The sequence below is a fragment of the Bison bison genome, unplaced genomic scaffold (genome assembly GCF_000754665.1).
Source record: "Bison bison bison isolate TAMUID 2011002044 unplaced genomic scaffold, Bison_UMD1.0 scf7180017864312, whole genome shotgun sequence".
Taxonomy (NCBI): domain Eukaryota; kingdom Metazoa; phylum Chordata; class Mammalia; order Artiodactyla; family Bovidae; genus Bison; species Bison bison.
The window spans coordinates 2174281-2189820 of NW_011494884.1; the positions used below are offsets into that span (position 1 = coordinate 2174281).

The window sequence follows — 15540 nt, forward strand, 5'->3', positions numbered from 1 at the left end:
CAGCCCCTGAGGTCACGACGGACTCGATCCTCCACCCCTGCGGTGGCCCGCCAGGCCCCGTCCGTGAGCCCTGGAGCCTGACGCCCGTTCTCCCAGACCACCCCAGGTGTGGCTCTGCTGAGCCAGGCCAAGGGCCCCCTCACCCTGCAGCCTGAGACGTGTTGTCAGACTGGTCAGAGGCCTTCTCCAAACAGGCCAGGCTGTTTGCGGTTGGAAGCTGAGGCTCAGCAGAGGCGGGAGCCCCCTCCAGGGCCACCACCAATCTGAGGCCCCCCTGCGTCAGGAAGAGAGGAGATGACCTCAGCACCTTCCCACCTTCCATAGGCTCACCCCCACTGTGCCCACTGCGTTGTGACATGCACGCCCCCAGGAGAGGGAACACAGCTACCCCCAAGGGCTCAGGCTTGGGGTTGGGGGGCGGTCCTTCAGCATCTCTCTGTGCCTCTAAAGTGCCCACGTGTCCTTCAGTGTTGAAGTTCCATGCCCGGGTGTACTGTTCAGAGAGAGAGTTTGTGTGTACATGTACACAGCGTGTGGTCTGCAAGTATGCGCGTGTCCATGGAAAGAGAGAGAGTGTGTGTCTGTGTGTGAGATTTTGGGAGGTGTGCCAGCTGTAGGCCTTGCTCTCCTTGAGCCCCTCTCCATCTGGCCAGTGTGCATTCCCTACGCCCCTCACCAGGCAGAATGTGGGCACAACCAGAGCCTGGCCTGGGCCCTTACTTGCCTGCCCTCTGGCAGAGGGTCACGTTTGTCCAGCTCCAGGGTCCTGTGACTGTGGAGAGAGGACCTGAAGGATGCTCAGGGCCGTCCATGGTTGAGTGGGTCTGCTGGTGCCAAGGAGAGTCCCCTCGGGAGTCTGTTTCCACCCTGATGGCTGGGCAGTGAGGCGGAGGGCAGTCTCCCACCCGCTTCCCCAGCTTTGGACCAAGAAAGCTTGCAGGGCCCAAGGCCATTCCCAGAATGTCTGCTCCCAGCCTCCCACTTTTCCCCTACAGCTTTCTGGCTCCCCGGCCCCCCAGGACGTCCCCCGTCAAGACAGACCTCACACTACAAGGCTTTCTCTGCTGCACCCCCACCCTGCTACCAGACCCACATCTGCACTCAAGGGTCATCCACCCCTTGCCCCTGGAGTCCCAGCACAGGTGGGAGAGCAGCATCGGCCACCAGGGCTCTGCTTTGTGCGCCCGTCTTACCCGGCTGTGATGGTCACTTCTAGTACTGACCGGTTCACGGAGGCCACAGACACACACACCGCACCCCCACCCCACCCCACCCCACCCCACCCCACCCCACCCTGGTTTCCAGGCCCAAGCCTTCCTCCCTGCTTGGTCGTGAAGACCCTGACACTCCGGGGTCCTGACACCCAGAGCAGGGCCTGCAGATACCTGGTCTCCCTCCCAGAAACATGGGGCTTATTTTTCTGATTAAAGAAAATAAAAAGTGCTGTGCCATTATTTTTATAATAGCATCAGTGTTTGTAATTTAACAGGTTGTGTCGTATGGAAAGTGATTTATTCTAACAAGTGGTTTTCTGCACATCTGGACTTGCCTCTCGTTTATTCCATTTCAGCTGAGTTGCAGGAGAGCAGCCAGGGGAGAGGGTGCCCAGGCAGGGGGGCGTCTGGCCCGGACATGGCTCACTGTGCCACATGGTGTGGGCCTGGGGGCATCAGCTCACCGTAATGACCCTCCACGCCCTCCTGGCAGCCTACTTAATGGACCGCTCCTCCTGTCCTGTTTCTTGGAGCCCCAGCTGTGGAAGGGGTCTTTTTCTCGATGCCACTGAAGGCGCTTCTCAAATCTTGTCATTGACTCCCACGTAGTGCCACTATCCCGGTGTTGTGCACAGAGGGTGGCAAGGCCACCCTCTCCCTCCCACTGCCCTGAACTCTCAACCCAGATGCAGTCTGAGCATCTCTGCCTCCAGGCCCTGTGCGTGCTCTTGTCTGGGCATGTCTCAGGCGGGGCAGGCCAGGACTGGACAGTTGGTCACCACCTTTCTAGGCCTTTGTGCTCTGGGAATGTTGGCTGCAGTACATGGGTGCCACTTAGTTGGGGAAACACAGCTCTTGGGGGCAGCATCTCTGATGGCAGGAGAGGGGTGGGGAAGAGGGCTGAGCCCACCCCGCTGTGGGTGAACTCCATGGTGAGTTGGGGTGGGGCTGTTCCTTGTGTGATCACTGCCGAAGAAAGGACTTAGGTTCCATCTGGACTTAGCAGGGCTCTTTAACCCCAACATGACTCTCTGTGGCCACAGCTGGCCTCAGGTCAAAGTGCCAGGACCCTGAGGGGTGTGCACTGGCCATAGAGGGGACTGGATCACATGCGTCGTGTCCTGGGGGACCCATGTGCATGAAAAAATAGAGGTGGTCCAGTGTGACCAGATCAGTGTTTCTGAGAACAATGGGAAACCTGGGTTTTTCTGTGGATTCAGTGGGTTTTTTCAAACACTGGTGGCTAATTCTAATTTGATGACTCACCTTGCTGGCCAGAGGACACAGCTGTGTGGGCTTTGCATGGCCTGGTGGCAGAGGTTTGGGCCCTGGCAACTGTCCTGGCCCTGAAGCCAGGGGTGTGTGATGTGGCCCACCTCGTTGTGGGGAGAATGGGGCAGCCTGGCCCGATGGGCAGAGTTGGAGTCTTTGGAGGGGGGTATGCCTTGGGGGTCTAGGGTAGGCCCTGTGCTGCCCCAGGGAGCCCTTGGATGGAGACTGGAGCCTGGGTACAGTGCTCTACTGGGGCCTTTCTGGACCCTGCGGCCCACCTCCTCTTCTGCAGACTGGGCCATGGGGAGGGGACATGTGCCTTCTGTACGGGAGCCCCTGATGCGATGCCTGGTCACTATTAATCCTTGGCTGTGTGTTGGCTGTTGTGGTTTTACTGTCAGGTTGAATAAGGGGTGACCAGGTGGTCTGTCCAAAAGCAACACAGAGATGAAACCTACCTACTAAACAGGACCCCTTGGGATCCACCCAGTGGGTGGGGAGGGCCATGAGCATGGGTGACCCCGCTGAGTCCGCAGGTTCCCAGCCGTTTAAGGGGATCGCACGCCACCTTCAGCGTCTACCTGGGACACCTGTCCAGGCTGGTGGTTTCCGGGGGGAGATTGCTTGTCGGCTGCCATGCACAGGGCTTCCCTGCGTGTGTGTGCACAGCTGTCTTGAGCACAGAGGTGCTCCCCAGGTGAGCGCCTAGTCACTCCCCATGAGTTCTGCTCCTTCACTGGGGGGACACCCTGGGGAGGATGGGCCCCTGGACCAGCCACTCACTGCACGACGACTTTGTCAGCACCTAAGGCACCAGGCACACGATGCATCTTGACCAAGGCAGATCACCCCTGCCCCAGGGAGCCTCTGATGGGGCAGACATGGAATGTGACACAGTCCCTTAATGTATTAGAAGAGCCAGGCCTACATCTGTGTGTAGAGACACTTGGCTGGGCAGGGAAGCTGGTGGCCCTCCTTCACCAGCCAGAGGCTGCACTGACCACAGAATATCCTTAGCAATTCACCAGGTCGGGAGCTGGGGTGTCTGAGGAAGGTGATGTCCGTGTCCAGCCACCTGCTCCTGCCTGGGGGGCTGGACATGAAGCCTATCCTGGGGGTGGGACTAGAGGGCTTGAGACTGAGAGGGGCACCACCCAAACTCCTGGAGGGGTCCCAGGGGCCTTGTTAAAAGGCAGGTTCTAACCCTGCAGAAGCTTAGACTAGCTCTCTTTGCTGGGGCTATGATGGGAGCCACATTAAAAACATAAAGAGTCAAAATTAGCCCTAACATTTTAACTCTGTATACCATCAGCACCGTGTATCCACGGATATAGAGGGCTGACTGGGGCTGCATCATTTTATATAAAGGACTTGAGCATCCATGGAGTTCTGGTATCTGTAGGGGGCTCCTGGGGGGCTTCCCCAATGGCTCAGCGGTAAACAATGTGCCTGGAATCAACCTCCCATGGACACCGAGGGACAACTATATTCTAAATAGTATCATTTCAATATGTAGTCAGTGTGAAAATTAACAGTGGGATATTCTACTGTATTTTTGCACCACGTATCTTTCTCATGCAGCCCTTCTCAGTTGGCCTCAGACTGGTCCAGTGTGCTTCAGAGGCAGAAAGGTGTCTTTCCCAAGTTCACTGTCTCCTCACACTTGCCACTCTTGTTGGCTTTCTCATTCTTGCACTCAGCCAGCCCTTGGTTTGAACCCCTACCACTTGGGCAGCAAAGCCAAGCACCTGTCAGCCTAAAACCTCCCCTGTGAGCATCAGGTCCGTGTATCCAGGGCCAATACCCTCCACCTCAGAAGCCACAGCCCCCTCACTGAGCGAGAACGAGCCAACACAGCTCCAAACCTTCCTCTACCTCAGTGGGGAGCTTGGCTTCTGCCCCGGGGATCGGGCCAGGACCAGGGAGCCATCTTCCACTGCTCACTTCCCCACCCAGGCCAGCCCTTTGCTTCCACCTCCTAACTCTCCTTCTGAAAGGATTTCACTAGAAAATTAAAGTGGAAATAAGAATTCATCATACAGAATGCATCTCATAGGGTACAGCCAAAGCAGTGTTCAGAGTGAGACATCTAGCTTCGGTGCTCATGTTGGAAAAGAAGACGAGTTCAAGATGAGGGACCTGAAGAACTTACAAGAGCGGGGTGTCATATAGAAGAAAGGGAGGAATCCGAATGAGCGTAATTAACGAGCAAGAAAGCAAGCAATAGGAAAAGTGAACAAAATCGAAAACTGTTTCCTGGAAAGCATCAACAAAATTGAGAACTCCCCTGTACTTAGACTGATCAAGCGAAAAGGAACACAGATTACCAGTGTTAGGAACTAAAATGGAAATACCACTGCAGGTGCTACAGACATTGAAAGAATGGGGCATAAACAATTTTATCCCAGTAATTGAACAACTTAGCTGAAATGGACAAAGTTTTTGAAAAATACAACGTACCAAAACTGACTTAAGATGAAATTTCCCATCGTTTGCTCACTGAGTCGTGTCCGACTCTTTGTGACCACATGAACTGTAGCCCACCAGGCTCCTCTGTCCTACACTGTCTCCCAGAGTTTGCTCAAATTCATGTCCGTTTGATGCTGTCTAACCATCTCATCCTCTGCCATCCCCCTCCTCCTACCTTCAATCTTTCCCAGCATCAGGGTCTTTTCCCATGAGTCGGCTCTTCACATTAGGTGGTCAAAGTATTGGAGCTTCAGCATCAGTCCTTCCAACGAATATTCAGGGTTGATTTCCTTTAGGATTGACTGATTTGATCTCCTTGCTCTTCAAGGGACTCTCAAGAGTCTTTTCCAGCACCACAGTTCGAAAGCATCAGTTCTTCAGTGCTCAGCCTTCTTTGTGTTAACTCTCACACCCATACATGACTACTGGAAAACTGTAGTTTTGATTATATGGACCTTTGTTGACAAAGTGATGTCTCTGCTTTTTAATCCAGTCTAGGTTTGTCATAGCTTTGCTTCCAAGGAGCAAGCGTCTTTAAATTTCATGGCTGCAGTCACCATCCACAGTGATTTTGCAGCCCAAGAAAATAAAATCTCTGCTTCCACTTTTTTCCATTCTATTTGCCATGAAGTGATGGGACCGGATGCCATGATCTTGGTTTTTTGAACATTGAGTTTCAAGCCACTCTCCTCTTTCATCAAGAGGCCCGTTAGTTCCTCTTCACTTTCTTCCATTAGACTGGTATCATCTGCATATCTGAGGTTGTTGATATTTCTCCCAGCGATCTTCCTTCCAGCTTGTGATTCGTCAAGCCTGGCATTTCCCATGATGTACTCTGCATAGAAGTTAAATAAGCAGAGAGACAACATACAGCCTTATCATACTCTTTACCACTGAGCCACCAGGGAAGCCCTAAGATGAAATAGATGATCTGAATAGTCATGTGTCTGTTAAACTGACTTTGTAAACTGGATGTCCGTGTCTACCCCTCACTGCTAGCCTGCCACCTCTTACCAGCAAAGAAAAGCTGACCTTTCACAGCCGGCCCAGGCACTGTCTCCAGTGACCACACCTGTGAGGCAGGATATTGCTAGTACCATTTTTCAGAGGAGGATACTGAAGCCAAAGAAAAAAAGCATCTGAGTAACTTGTCCGAGATAGGCAGGGAAAGTGATGGAGCCAGGGTTCAAACCAGGTGGCTCAGCTCCAGAATCTGTGCCCCTGACCCTGACCTTTGCCTGGAAGACAGCCAGCACCAGTTTTCCTGCCCATCTGCAGGTGGTGAGGTTCCTCTAAAGGGCCCATTTGAGCACGCCCTCCCCTTGCTGAAAGCACCCTGGAAGTTCCCCTCCACCCTCAGGAAGTCTTGGTTCCTGGACGTGCCCCATAAGGGCCTTTGTGGTCTGAGTTCTCCCTCCTCCCCAACCTGCCTGCCTTCCACCCCTCCCCTGCTCCCATGCCCCCTCTCTTGGGCACACCCCTCTGCGGTGTGGGGATTGCCCATTTCTTATCTGCACCCCCGAGCAGGCCTGATAACCCCAAGCCTGGCAGAGGGCTGGGCCCCAGACGCTTAGTCAACACAGGGAGTGAGACAGAGCGGGGCAGAGTTCTGGATGCGATCCACATGGCCTCTCGTGCTCCTCACCATCACATTGGTCTGCCGGGTCCATATTTGCCAGTGTAGGGGTTTTCTAATCACAGGTTTTCATACTGGCTTGGTAGAGTCCTTCCAGAATATTCCCTTGCTCTCTGGAAGATGAACCTCGTGGTGGGTGAACCCCTCGGTGCCTCAGTTTTCTCATCTGTACAGTGGGACAGGGGCACTCCCTCAGAGTTTTGTGTGGGTCAGTTAAAGTTCAAACCGCGCTGGGTCCTAGCTAGCCGCTACAGTGCCTGGCTCCCATTAACACAGACGGTTTCTCCCACTTCCCTCTCTTCTGAGGCCTGGGCTGCAGCTTGGGGGTGGCCGAGGTGGGCTTCCCTGGGACGCTCTGCATCCTCACCCCACCTCATTGTGAGGTCATCTTTGGCTCTGTGGTGGCCCCAGGCAAGTGCTCCTCCTTTCTGGGCCTATTTCCTCATCTGTAAAGTGGAGCTGTCAATACTGCACGCGTCTCGGGTCGTAGAGATGAAAAGCTGAGTTGACGTGCACAGTTCCTGCTAGATGGGCATGTATGCCGTTGTTACCGCAGTTACTGCTTTATCATTATCCCTTATAGAATGGTTTCTCCTGCTTCCTGGGCACGGCCTGGACAGGTGAGTCTCGTCTCCGGCCTCCTTGGCGGGCTCACCTGGTCCCCTTGGGGGCAGCCATCCTGGCAGGACCCATGGGCAGAGTGCTTGGCCATTCCCTGGCTTTGGCGCAGCCAGACCCCCACTCCAGATGTGGCTCTCACAGAAGCCTAACATGGGGGACTTGCGGGGGGCCCTTTTGGGAGAAGGGTAGAGGGGAGTGGATGCCGAGGGCATGGTCCGTTTGGTGTGTACTTCTTTGGGCTTTGTTGGTCCCTGTCTGGGCTCAGTGACTCAGACACCTGCTGGAATTCCAGATGTGACACCAGTGGCGGGGGGATTGGGGTGACAACAGACCTGCCTGGAAACGAAAATGGGGCTGCTTTAGACCAGCGGATCGGGGAGGCCTCGCCTAGGAGGTGACCCACCTTGAGGCCTGAGGACAGCTGGCAAGGAGTGAGCTGACAGAACCCCGGGGCGGGGTTGGCGTGGGGCCTGGGCGAGCGTGGCCACCACTCACTTGCAGAGGGGCCACTGGGGGTTTTAGGCTGCGCAGTGACTTGAGCTGAGGTATGTTTTTCAAAGCTCGCACTGGAGGGGGCCTGGGCACCTGCAGGGAGGTGCTTGTGGCTTGAATCAGCTGGACAGGTGGGGACAGCAGTGGCGCAAGCTGAGTGGCTCAGCTAGAGAGTAGAGGTCAGATGGAGCCCAGAGTCCACTGGCCTGACTGAGGGGCAGGACCTGGTGCACTGCCCCTGCTCCTCAGCCACAGGGACCACACTCGGGCATAGGCAGGGTGTCATGTCACTCACAAGGCACTTGCTCACGTACAGCTCGTGTCCCCAGAGCCTGCTGGCCGTGTGTCTCCTTGGGTTGTGGCCTCAGCTCAGCCAGCAGCCTCTGTACAGTGTGTTGTGCGTCTCCATGCTTCACTCACCCAGCTGGCCACGCGGCCGAATCCCAGGGGAAGGATGTGGAGCAGTGGGAGGGGAGGGCCAGCCTCCTAGGGCAGCAGCTTGCTTCCTCACCCTGTGCTGGCTGTGGGACCCTTCCTCATTGTGCCAGCCCCTGCCAGGTAGTGGGAACAAAGGACAGCCCCTACCTACTGGGCACTTACCGTCCAGTGACCCTGCTTCACTCAGGGACACCTGGGGCCGTGGGAGCCTGAGGGGCCTCACCTGGCCTGATTGTCACAGGAATGGAGTGAGCATCGGAAAGGATTCCTGGGAGAAGTGGGGCCTAGAGCCACGGTCGCCTTACAGTGGACCCCATCCTTCTGGAACCTCCACCTGGAGTCACAGCCCTGAGAACTCCCTCTCACCCTCTGGTCACGAGGTGGCTGCAGTACCACACTTCACCAGCAGGTGCTGCTGTCGGTCGGGGGAAGCTGGTCTGCAGTGCTGTGCTTGGGGTACCATCCTCCACACTGACCTGGAGCGGTGCACTGAGAGCAAGCAAAGGAGAGGCCGTGCAGGTGGCCTCGTTGGGTGGGGAGGGGGCCCTGGCCTTCCTTGCACACCCCAGCATCTCACCTGACCACCAGCCCCCTCATGAGTGTCTTTGTATGGTCTGCGTAAAGGTTCCCCTCCCTGGGCCAGCCGTGCTCTGTGGCCTTCTTCCGAAACCCAGGTTCTGCGCAGAGCTGGAGGCAGAGCACAGGCTTGGGGCTCAGGGTGGGGCTCTGTTGAACAGAGTAAAGTACGGGCTGTCCTCACGGCTGTCATGTGCTGGGGAGGGAGGTGGCGGGTGCGAGGTCGTGTGGGGGTGCAGGTTCAGTGGGGTCATGAGGTCCCACTGAGCATCAGGGAATGTTGGTGGACAGAGCAAGGGGCTTCCTGGTCAGAGCCTCATTTATAGCCCTGGGGCGTTGAGGTACCAGGGTGACAGAGAGGCCAGGGGCTGGGGCACCCAAAGGGGAAGGGGGCCCCTATCCCCAGGACAGGCGGGGCCTCGGGCCCTGCTTCAGTCGGGGCTTCGGGTAGACAGGACAGTCTCTCACTTTGGAGCCTGTAGAACACACTGGACACCAGGGATCAGCTGGAATGAGCAGGGACCAGAGTGGGGGCGAGAAGAGTAACACGGTTCTCATGGATGAACACAGCTCATCCTCCCAGTCCAGCTGGCAGGGGCCCAGTCAGGGCCATGTGACCTATGGCTGCCCATTCACTTTTGGGGTGCACTCAGGAGTCACCTGGGGGGCCTAGGAAGGTCTCTGAGACCCTGACCCACAATGTTTGACCGCTGAGGAGGCCCAGTGGTTTTAAAGCACCCCAGTGGGGGCATTATTTGTGCAGGAGTCCCTGAAATAAGATTGGGGTGAAGAGGGAGGGGTCTCTGCCACAGGCCTGGGTTGCCATATGGCCCCAGGGCTGGGTCGCCAGGCGTGTGCACGTGCGTGCGTGTGTGTGTGTGTGTGTGTGTGAGTGGACATGGAATAGGGTGCCTTGGCCGTCGGGAGCCTGTGCTCGGTCTCTGTAGGGGCGTCGTGAGAGGAGTCTCCTGACTCCCTTCTCACCGGGACAGCAGGCTGGCTGGCTGGCTGGGGGCTGAGGGGCGGGTACTGATGCTTAGTGGGTGCCTGACCCTCGCCTCACCCTACCAGGCCATGTCCTCCCGCTGGTTTGAAGGAGACCGTGGGTGGCCTCAGCCACAGCCCCCTTCTCAGGGTTCCCCAGGGTCTGCAGCCAGGCCATCCCCGCCTCTTCCGCTCCCAGGCCTGTAGGTGTGGAGGCTAAGTGGGCCTCTCCTCATGCTGGAGGCCAGTACAGACTAGCCGTGGGTCAGAGGGCACCTCCCACCCCTGGGCTGGGCTGGTGGTGTTGGGGCGGAGGTGGGAGAGGCATGGGGCAGAGCCCAGCGCTCCTGAGAATGTGTGTGTGTGCTCGTGTGCATTCCTGAGAGCTCCATGGGATGACACTTGTCTGGGGGTGAAGCCATCTGGTGGGGCATGGTCTCCTGCAGGGCCGCCACATATGGCTGTTCAGGTTGCGCACTGCACAACTCTAGGGCCACCACTCCCACTCTCGCCATGGATGGATGGCATGTGCATCTGCAGGTGTGCAGCAGTTGAGCATGCTGCACAGGGCGCCTCTGCTCCATCTGCGTGGCAGAGCTCTAAGGGTGGGGGAGCCTCTGCATCCTGCTTCAGGCGTGGGTCTCGGTAACCCACGTGGGTCTCGTGGTGAACGCACACATCATCGGGCAGATATCAGGAGCAGGCAGGCGCTGTGTTGGGATGTGGGCAGAAGAGGCCTTGTTGAGTGCCTCGGGGCAGGGACTCCTGGTGCTCTTTTGTTTCTGTGTCCTGGTAGGAGCTGGTCTGTGAAGGATCAGGAGTCCCAGTGAGTCTTCTCGCTGCTGGAGTGAGGGATTCTGGGGCCCCCGAGTCAGCCCTGCGGTGTCTCGGGAGTTTCCTGTCCACCATAGGGGGAAGGCACCTGGTGGCATAGCCTGGGGACACTGCCAGGTCCCACCTCTTGGACCCTTTCCCAGCTACGCCTCCTGGACTGACTGACACTGTGCACACCCTGTGGGTCTGAGCGTCAGGTGGAACCACATGCTGCCTGTTTGTGGCCCAGGGCACTTGGCAGCCCGCCTGGGAGGTGACACTTCCTCCCGGAATTGCTGCAGAACCTGGTTAGGGAGTTGCCTTGCCCAGGAAGGGTAGCAGGAAAGGGTTCCCTGTCACTGCCAGAAAGCCTAGGGCCCCAGGTGCTCCTGGGGTGCCTCAGTCTGAGGGTGGTGTCCCTCACCTTGCTGCTCCAATGGCAGTGCCCCAGCCATGCTGATCTAAGGGGAGGTCCTCTCCCTGCCCTTCTGAGGGCTGTATCCTGACCCTGCCTGGTGGAGAGCAGGGCCCTATTTCCATATTTCCACCAGTCTCAAGGGGAGTCCTGCCCCCGCCAGTCTGAGGAAATGTTTTTGTGGTATGCCACCTTGCACGAGCCAACTGTTACGTGTTCAGGAATTTTGCACAACTTGCAGAAACTGCCAGTGCTTATTAGGGCTCTCCTCTTCCCCAGGGAGCCTCGTTGCTCCGGCAGTGCCATCCCCCGACCCTTCCCAATAGCCTCATGACCTGCCTCATCACCTTTCAGAAGTGTCACCTTCTCAGTGAGACCCCTCCCTGGCGACCCCTTCTTTGCTCTTCTCTGCTGTTGTCCTTCCAGAGCACCTGTGGCCGTCTGCCGACCACACGCTCCATGTGCTGGCCTCTTTGTAGGCTTCAGGAGGGTGGGGACTTGGGTCTGTTTATGTTCATTGCCCAGAATAGGGCCGGTTCATAGGCAGGCATTCAGTAAGCCTTGGATGGGTAGGTGGATGATGGGTGGTGAATGGATGGGAAGATGGATAGGTGGATGGATGGATGAATGGATGGATGGTGGGCAGATGGGTGGTTAAGTGAACAAGTAGATGGGTAGAAGGGTGGATGGATGGATAAAGGATGAATGGGTGGATAAAGGATGGATGGATGGATAAAGGATGGTTGGGTGGGCATAGGGATAGACCACAAGGCCCAGGGGTGGGCCCAGGCACGGGCTCCCAGCTGCCCTCCTGGGACAATCAGGGCCCAGATCAGAATCTGATCTCTCCAGCTAAAAATGGAGGCATGGCATCCCTGGCCTTCTGGCATAGCTGGCCAGCAGCATTTCTGAGCCACTAGGAGGCAGTTGGGGCTACAGGACAGCCAGAGTCCAGCTTGGGGCTGGCTAAGGAAGAGAAGGTGACCAGCCATCCCAGTGCATCCAGGGTTGGGATGGTTCCCAGGGCACAGTACTGAGTTTTATGGGATTTTCTGGGAAACGGGGCTTTCAGAGCTGAAACCCACTGCCTGAGGAGGATGACAGACCCCAGCCTGTCCTCCCCCTGTGGGGCATCACCGAAGAGTCAAGATAAGGAATCCTCTCTGGGGTCCAGCTGAGAGAGGAGACCACTTGTGTGACTGAATGAAGTGGAATGTGGTATCCTCCCTTCTCACCTTTCAGCTGTGTGGGGTTATTCTTCAGCCCCCGCTTCCCCTCCCCCTTTGCCGGGTGTCCTTGTACAGTGAGCAGTCTGCACAACTGCGCCAGGCCTGTTCTGTCCTTGTAGTGTCTCTGGGTCCAGCCTTCTTCATGGGCAGGGACCCTGCTCCAAGCCCAACCTGAAATACTGTCCCCCAACAGTGAGGGGGGGTTCATGGGGGTGATTACTGAAGGTCAAAACCAAGAGTCTCAACTAGAGCCTTACCAGGATCCCCCAGAGGACCTGATGACACAGCGAGTCTGTAGTGGGGCCTGGAAGTGCTCATTTGTATTCCTGCCAAGCTCCCAGGTGCTGATGCTGCATGTCCAGGGACCCCACTTTGAAAACCACTGGATGAGGGCATTTGTTTTCTTGCAGAGGCTCCTTGCCAGCAAGGCAGTAAGGAAGTTCCCCCGGACCCCATATTCACTCCTTTTGGGGAGACCTGTCATGGAGTCCAGAGGCAAGAAAGACCTGTCTCCAACTGGTGACAACAGTGACACCTGGTGGCTTATTGGTGCTAGAGAGGGTTCAGGCTCACAAACAGAACTTCTTACCCCCATAGAGCCTGTGAAGGGCCCTGTCAACACCCCCACTTCACAGATGAGGAAACTGAGGCTCAAGGACAGTCAGAGAGCCAGCACTGGCCCGGGGTCTGTGCATTCACCACTCAACTATGCAGGATGGAGCTAGTGAGGCCAGAGACCTGTGGGCTCACAATGGGGGAGTTTCGCCTGGGCTGAGACTGGGGCCCCTCCCTGGGCCTGCCGTAGGATGGGAGGGTATTCCTGAGGGCTGGGCTTCCCCCTCGCTGTTCATGCTTCCCCAGAAGGGGGCCCTCCCCTGGGTCCTTGCACCCAGGCCTGGGCTGTGGATGAATGGCAGTTATGTTTTGTGATGACACTCTGCTAGCCACACTGTGCAGGGGCCTGTGGCTTTGGGAGCTTGGACCCCATCTAGGGCTTAGGTTGGCCCTGGAGAGCAGGGGCTCTGAGGGGCAGCCTCAAGAGAGGGAGCCTACCATTGGGTCCACAGGAAGAAGGGCTCAGGCCTTGAGGGGGTTTCCTGGGGACTTGAGAATATTCCAGAGCACAGCTGGTGCACCAGACTTTCCACCCTAGCTGAGGTCTCCAGGGCTGAAGGATGCTTACGACAAAATGCCTGGATGCAAAGGACTGGGCCTCCCTGCCCCTGGTTGTGGCGCAGGTTCTGAGCACGCCTGAGCTCTGAGAGCATATGCGCTGGGCGGGGAGGCCTGGGGGGTGGACAGGAGGCCACACGCTGCCCCGCAGGCATGTCGGCAGCGCCTGGAGCAGGGGTCATTGGGTGTTAGGCAGTGTGCTGGCTGGGAGCCGTGGCCTCTGTCTGTTGCTAGGAAACCTCTGATATACAGTCCAAACAGTTGAAGGTTTGGGCTGTCAGTGCACGTTCAGACAAAACCGTGGGAATGTTCCGGAACCAAGAAGCTGGAGCCACCTGGAGGTGGCGGGTCAGCCGAGCTCTGTGGGTCCTGCCAGAGTGTCCAGGAGGGCAGCTGGAAGTTGACAAGACCTGGATGGATGCTGGCACGATTGGGATGGTGACTTCCTGGGCCCAGAGGTCAAGGGTCAGGGGCTGTGATGGATGTTCCTACCCTGCAGCTTGGTGAGGTTTGAAACTATTTCCAAGTAAAAAGAACGCAGGCAGGTTTCTGGGTCCACTTTCCACACTGTCACTTAACCTCCCTAGTGGTTTATCAACTCCCTCCTTGATTTCCTCCTCTGTAAAGTGGGCACAGAGCGGCCAACCAGGGCTTTTGTGTGAGGAGCAAGGAGCTGAGGGCCTGCCGGGTCTACAGAGAGTCCGGCAGATACTTTGACCCAGCAGCAGCTGTTCCAGTGGGTACTACTTGCTTCGTTCTGCATATGACAGAACTGAGGCACAGAGAGGTTGAGTAATGACCCTAGGACACGCAGAGGGGAGTGGCTGGTCCACACCCAACTCTGCAGACCTTACAGCCCTGATGTGGGTTGTGCTGAGGACTGAAGGGGGCCCAGGAGTGGTGCACCTGCAGGGAGTGGAGGTGAATTGCCACAGGCAGGCCTGTCTTGACACCTGATCATGGGCCCCTGGTGGAGTGGGAAAGGCCGGGGCCTCCCACTGGCCCGCTCCCCATCCAGGAGTCTTTAGTTGCCAGCTGGCCAGAGGAAAGGACAGAGCTGACAGTAGTTTAGGCCGTTGAGTGCTCATCCTTTGCTCTCTGGGCTCTTCTTTCCTGTTCTGGGTAGGAATGGAAAGTACTTACTGGGTTGTCAGTGGTTGGCTGTGCCCTGCCGCCCCCCTCCCCGGGTTTCAGCCCAGAGGGACTGGGTGGGGTTAGGGAGGAGCCTGAGCCTGGCTGTGCCCCAGCCCCACCCTGCAGGGTGTGTGTGCTGAGTCGGTCTCTCATCTCTCCCTGTCCCCAGATGAAGGTCGCAGTGTCCAGAGGGGGCGACCACAACAGTGACGGTGACAGCTTCCGAGAAGCCACCAGCTCCCGGAGGAGCAGTTCTCGGGACCAACTCAGTGATGTGAGTACCCCAGCTGCTCGCGGGAACACTTTCGAGTCCCTGGGGTGACTGCCCGGCCAGCCTCCAACCTTCAGCGGACACTGCAAGCCGTTTGCTTAGGGGCCCAGAGTCTCAATCCAGGGTTTTGTGCTCACAATTAGCATTTGCTTTCTTTAAAACATAACTGTCTACTAATTGGGGCTTCCCCATCAGGAGGGATTTAAATGAGAACCAACCATTAGGCACGGGCAGGGGTGAGTGGAGGCGACCATGCTGGGGTGCAGTCCCTATGTCCAGCTGGGGGTAGGCTCGGGGCCGGTGCCCAGCTGGCGGTGGGCAGGGCTATGGATGCCAAACAGCTCCCACAGATGTGTCTAAAGAAGGGTGGAGGCAGGGGGTACGTTTCTGGCCCGATGAGCTGCAAACACTCCTGCCTGCCCAGGCGGACCTGCCTGTCTGCTCTAGCTGGCAGCAGCACGGGGCATCCAGCAGTCCAGGTCTCTGCCACTGGGGGCCACGCGGAGGGGAGGGTGCCCCTCTGAGGCACAAGCTGGCCTGGGTCTGGGGACTCCTTTCGGTGTGTCCTGTCTAAAAGGTCCTTGAGCTCAGGTCCCAGGGGGCAGGGGAGAGGGGGTCTTAGGACCCAGTTTGGGGATGACGCAGGCAACACACAAGGGCACCCACTGGGATGTGGCCAGCAATGGGGGTGCAGGATATTCCTCCAGGGCTGCTGGGTCTCCCTAGACCTTGGAGAAGGGGGATGGGGCAGGTGTTGCAAGGGCAGGGAGTGGGGGTTGAGGGGCCCTGGGTTGAGGGGGCGA

General features: G+C 57.3%; 1 protein-coding gene across 1 annotated transcript in view; it reads left to right on the top strand.

Moving 5' to 3' along the window:
* Positions 1–15540, top strand: part of FBRSL1 (fibrosin-like 1) — a 97959-nt gene that overhangs the window by 34783 nt on the left and 47636 nt on the right. Inside the window, exon 6 of the mRNA XM_010852525.1 lies at positions 14636–14740. Coding sequence (XP_010850827.1) covers positions 14636–14740 — 105 coding nt within the window. The remainder of the gene's footprint in view (positions 1–14635; positions 14741–15540) is intronic.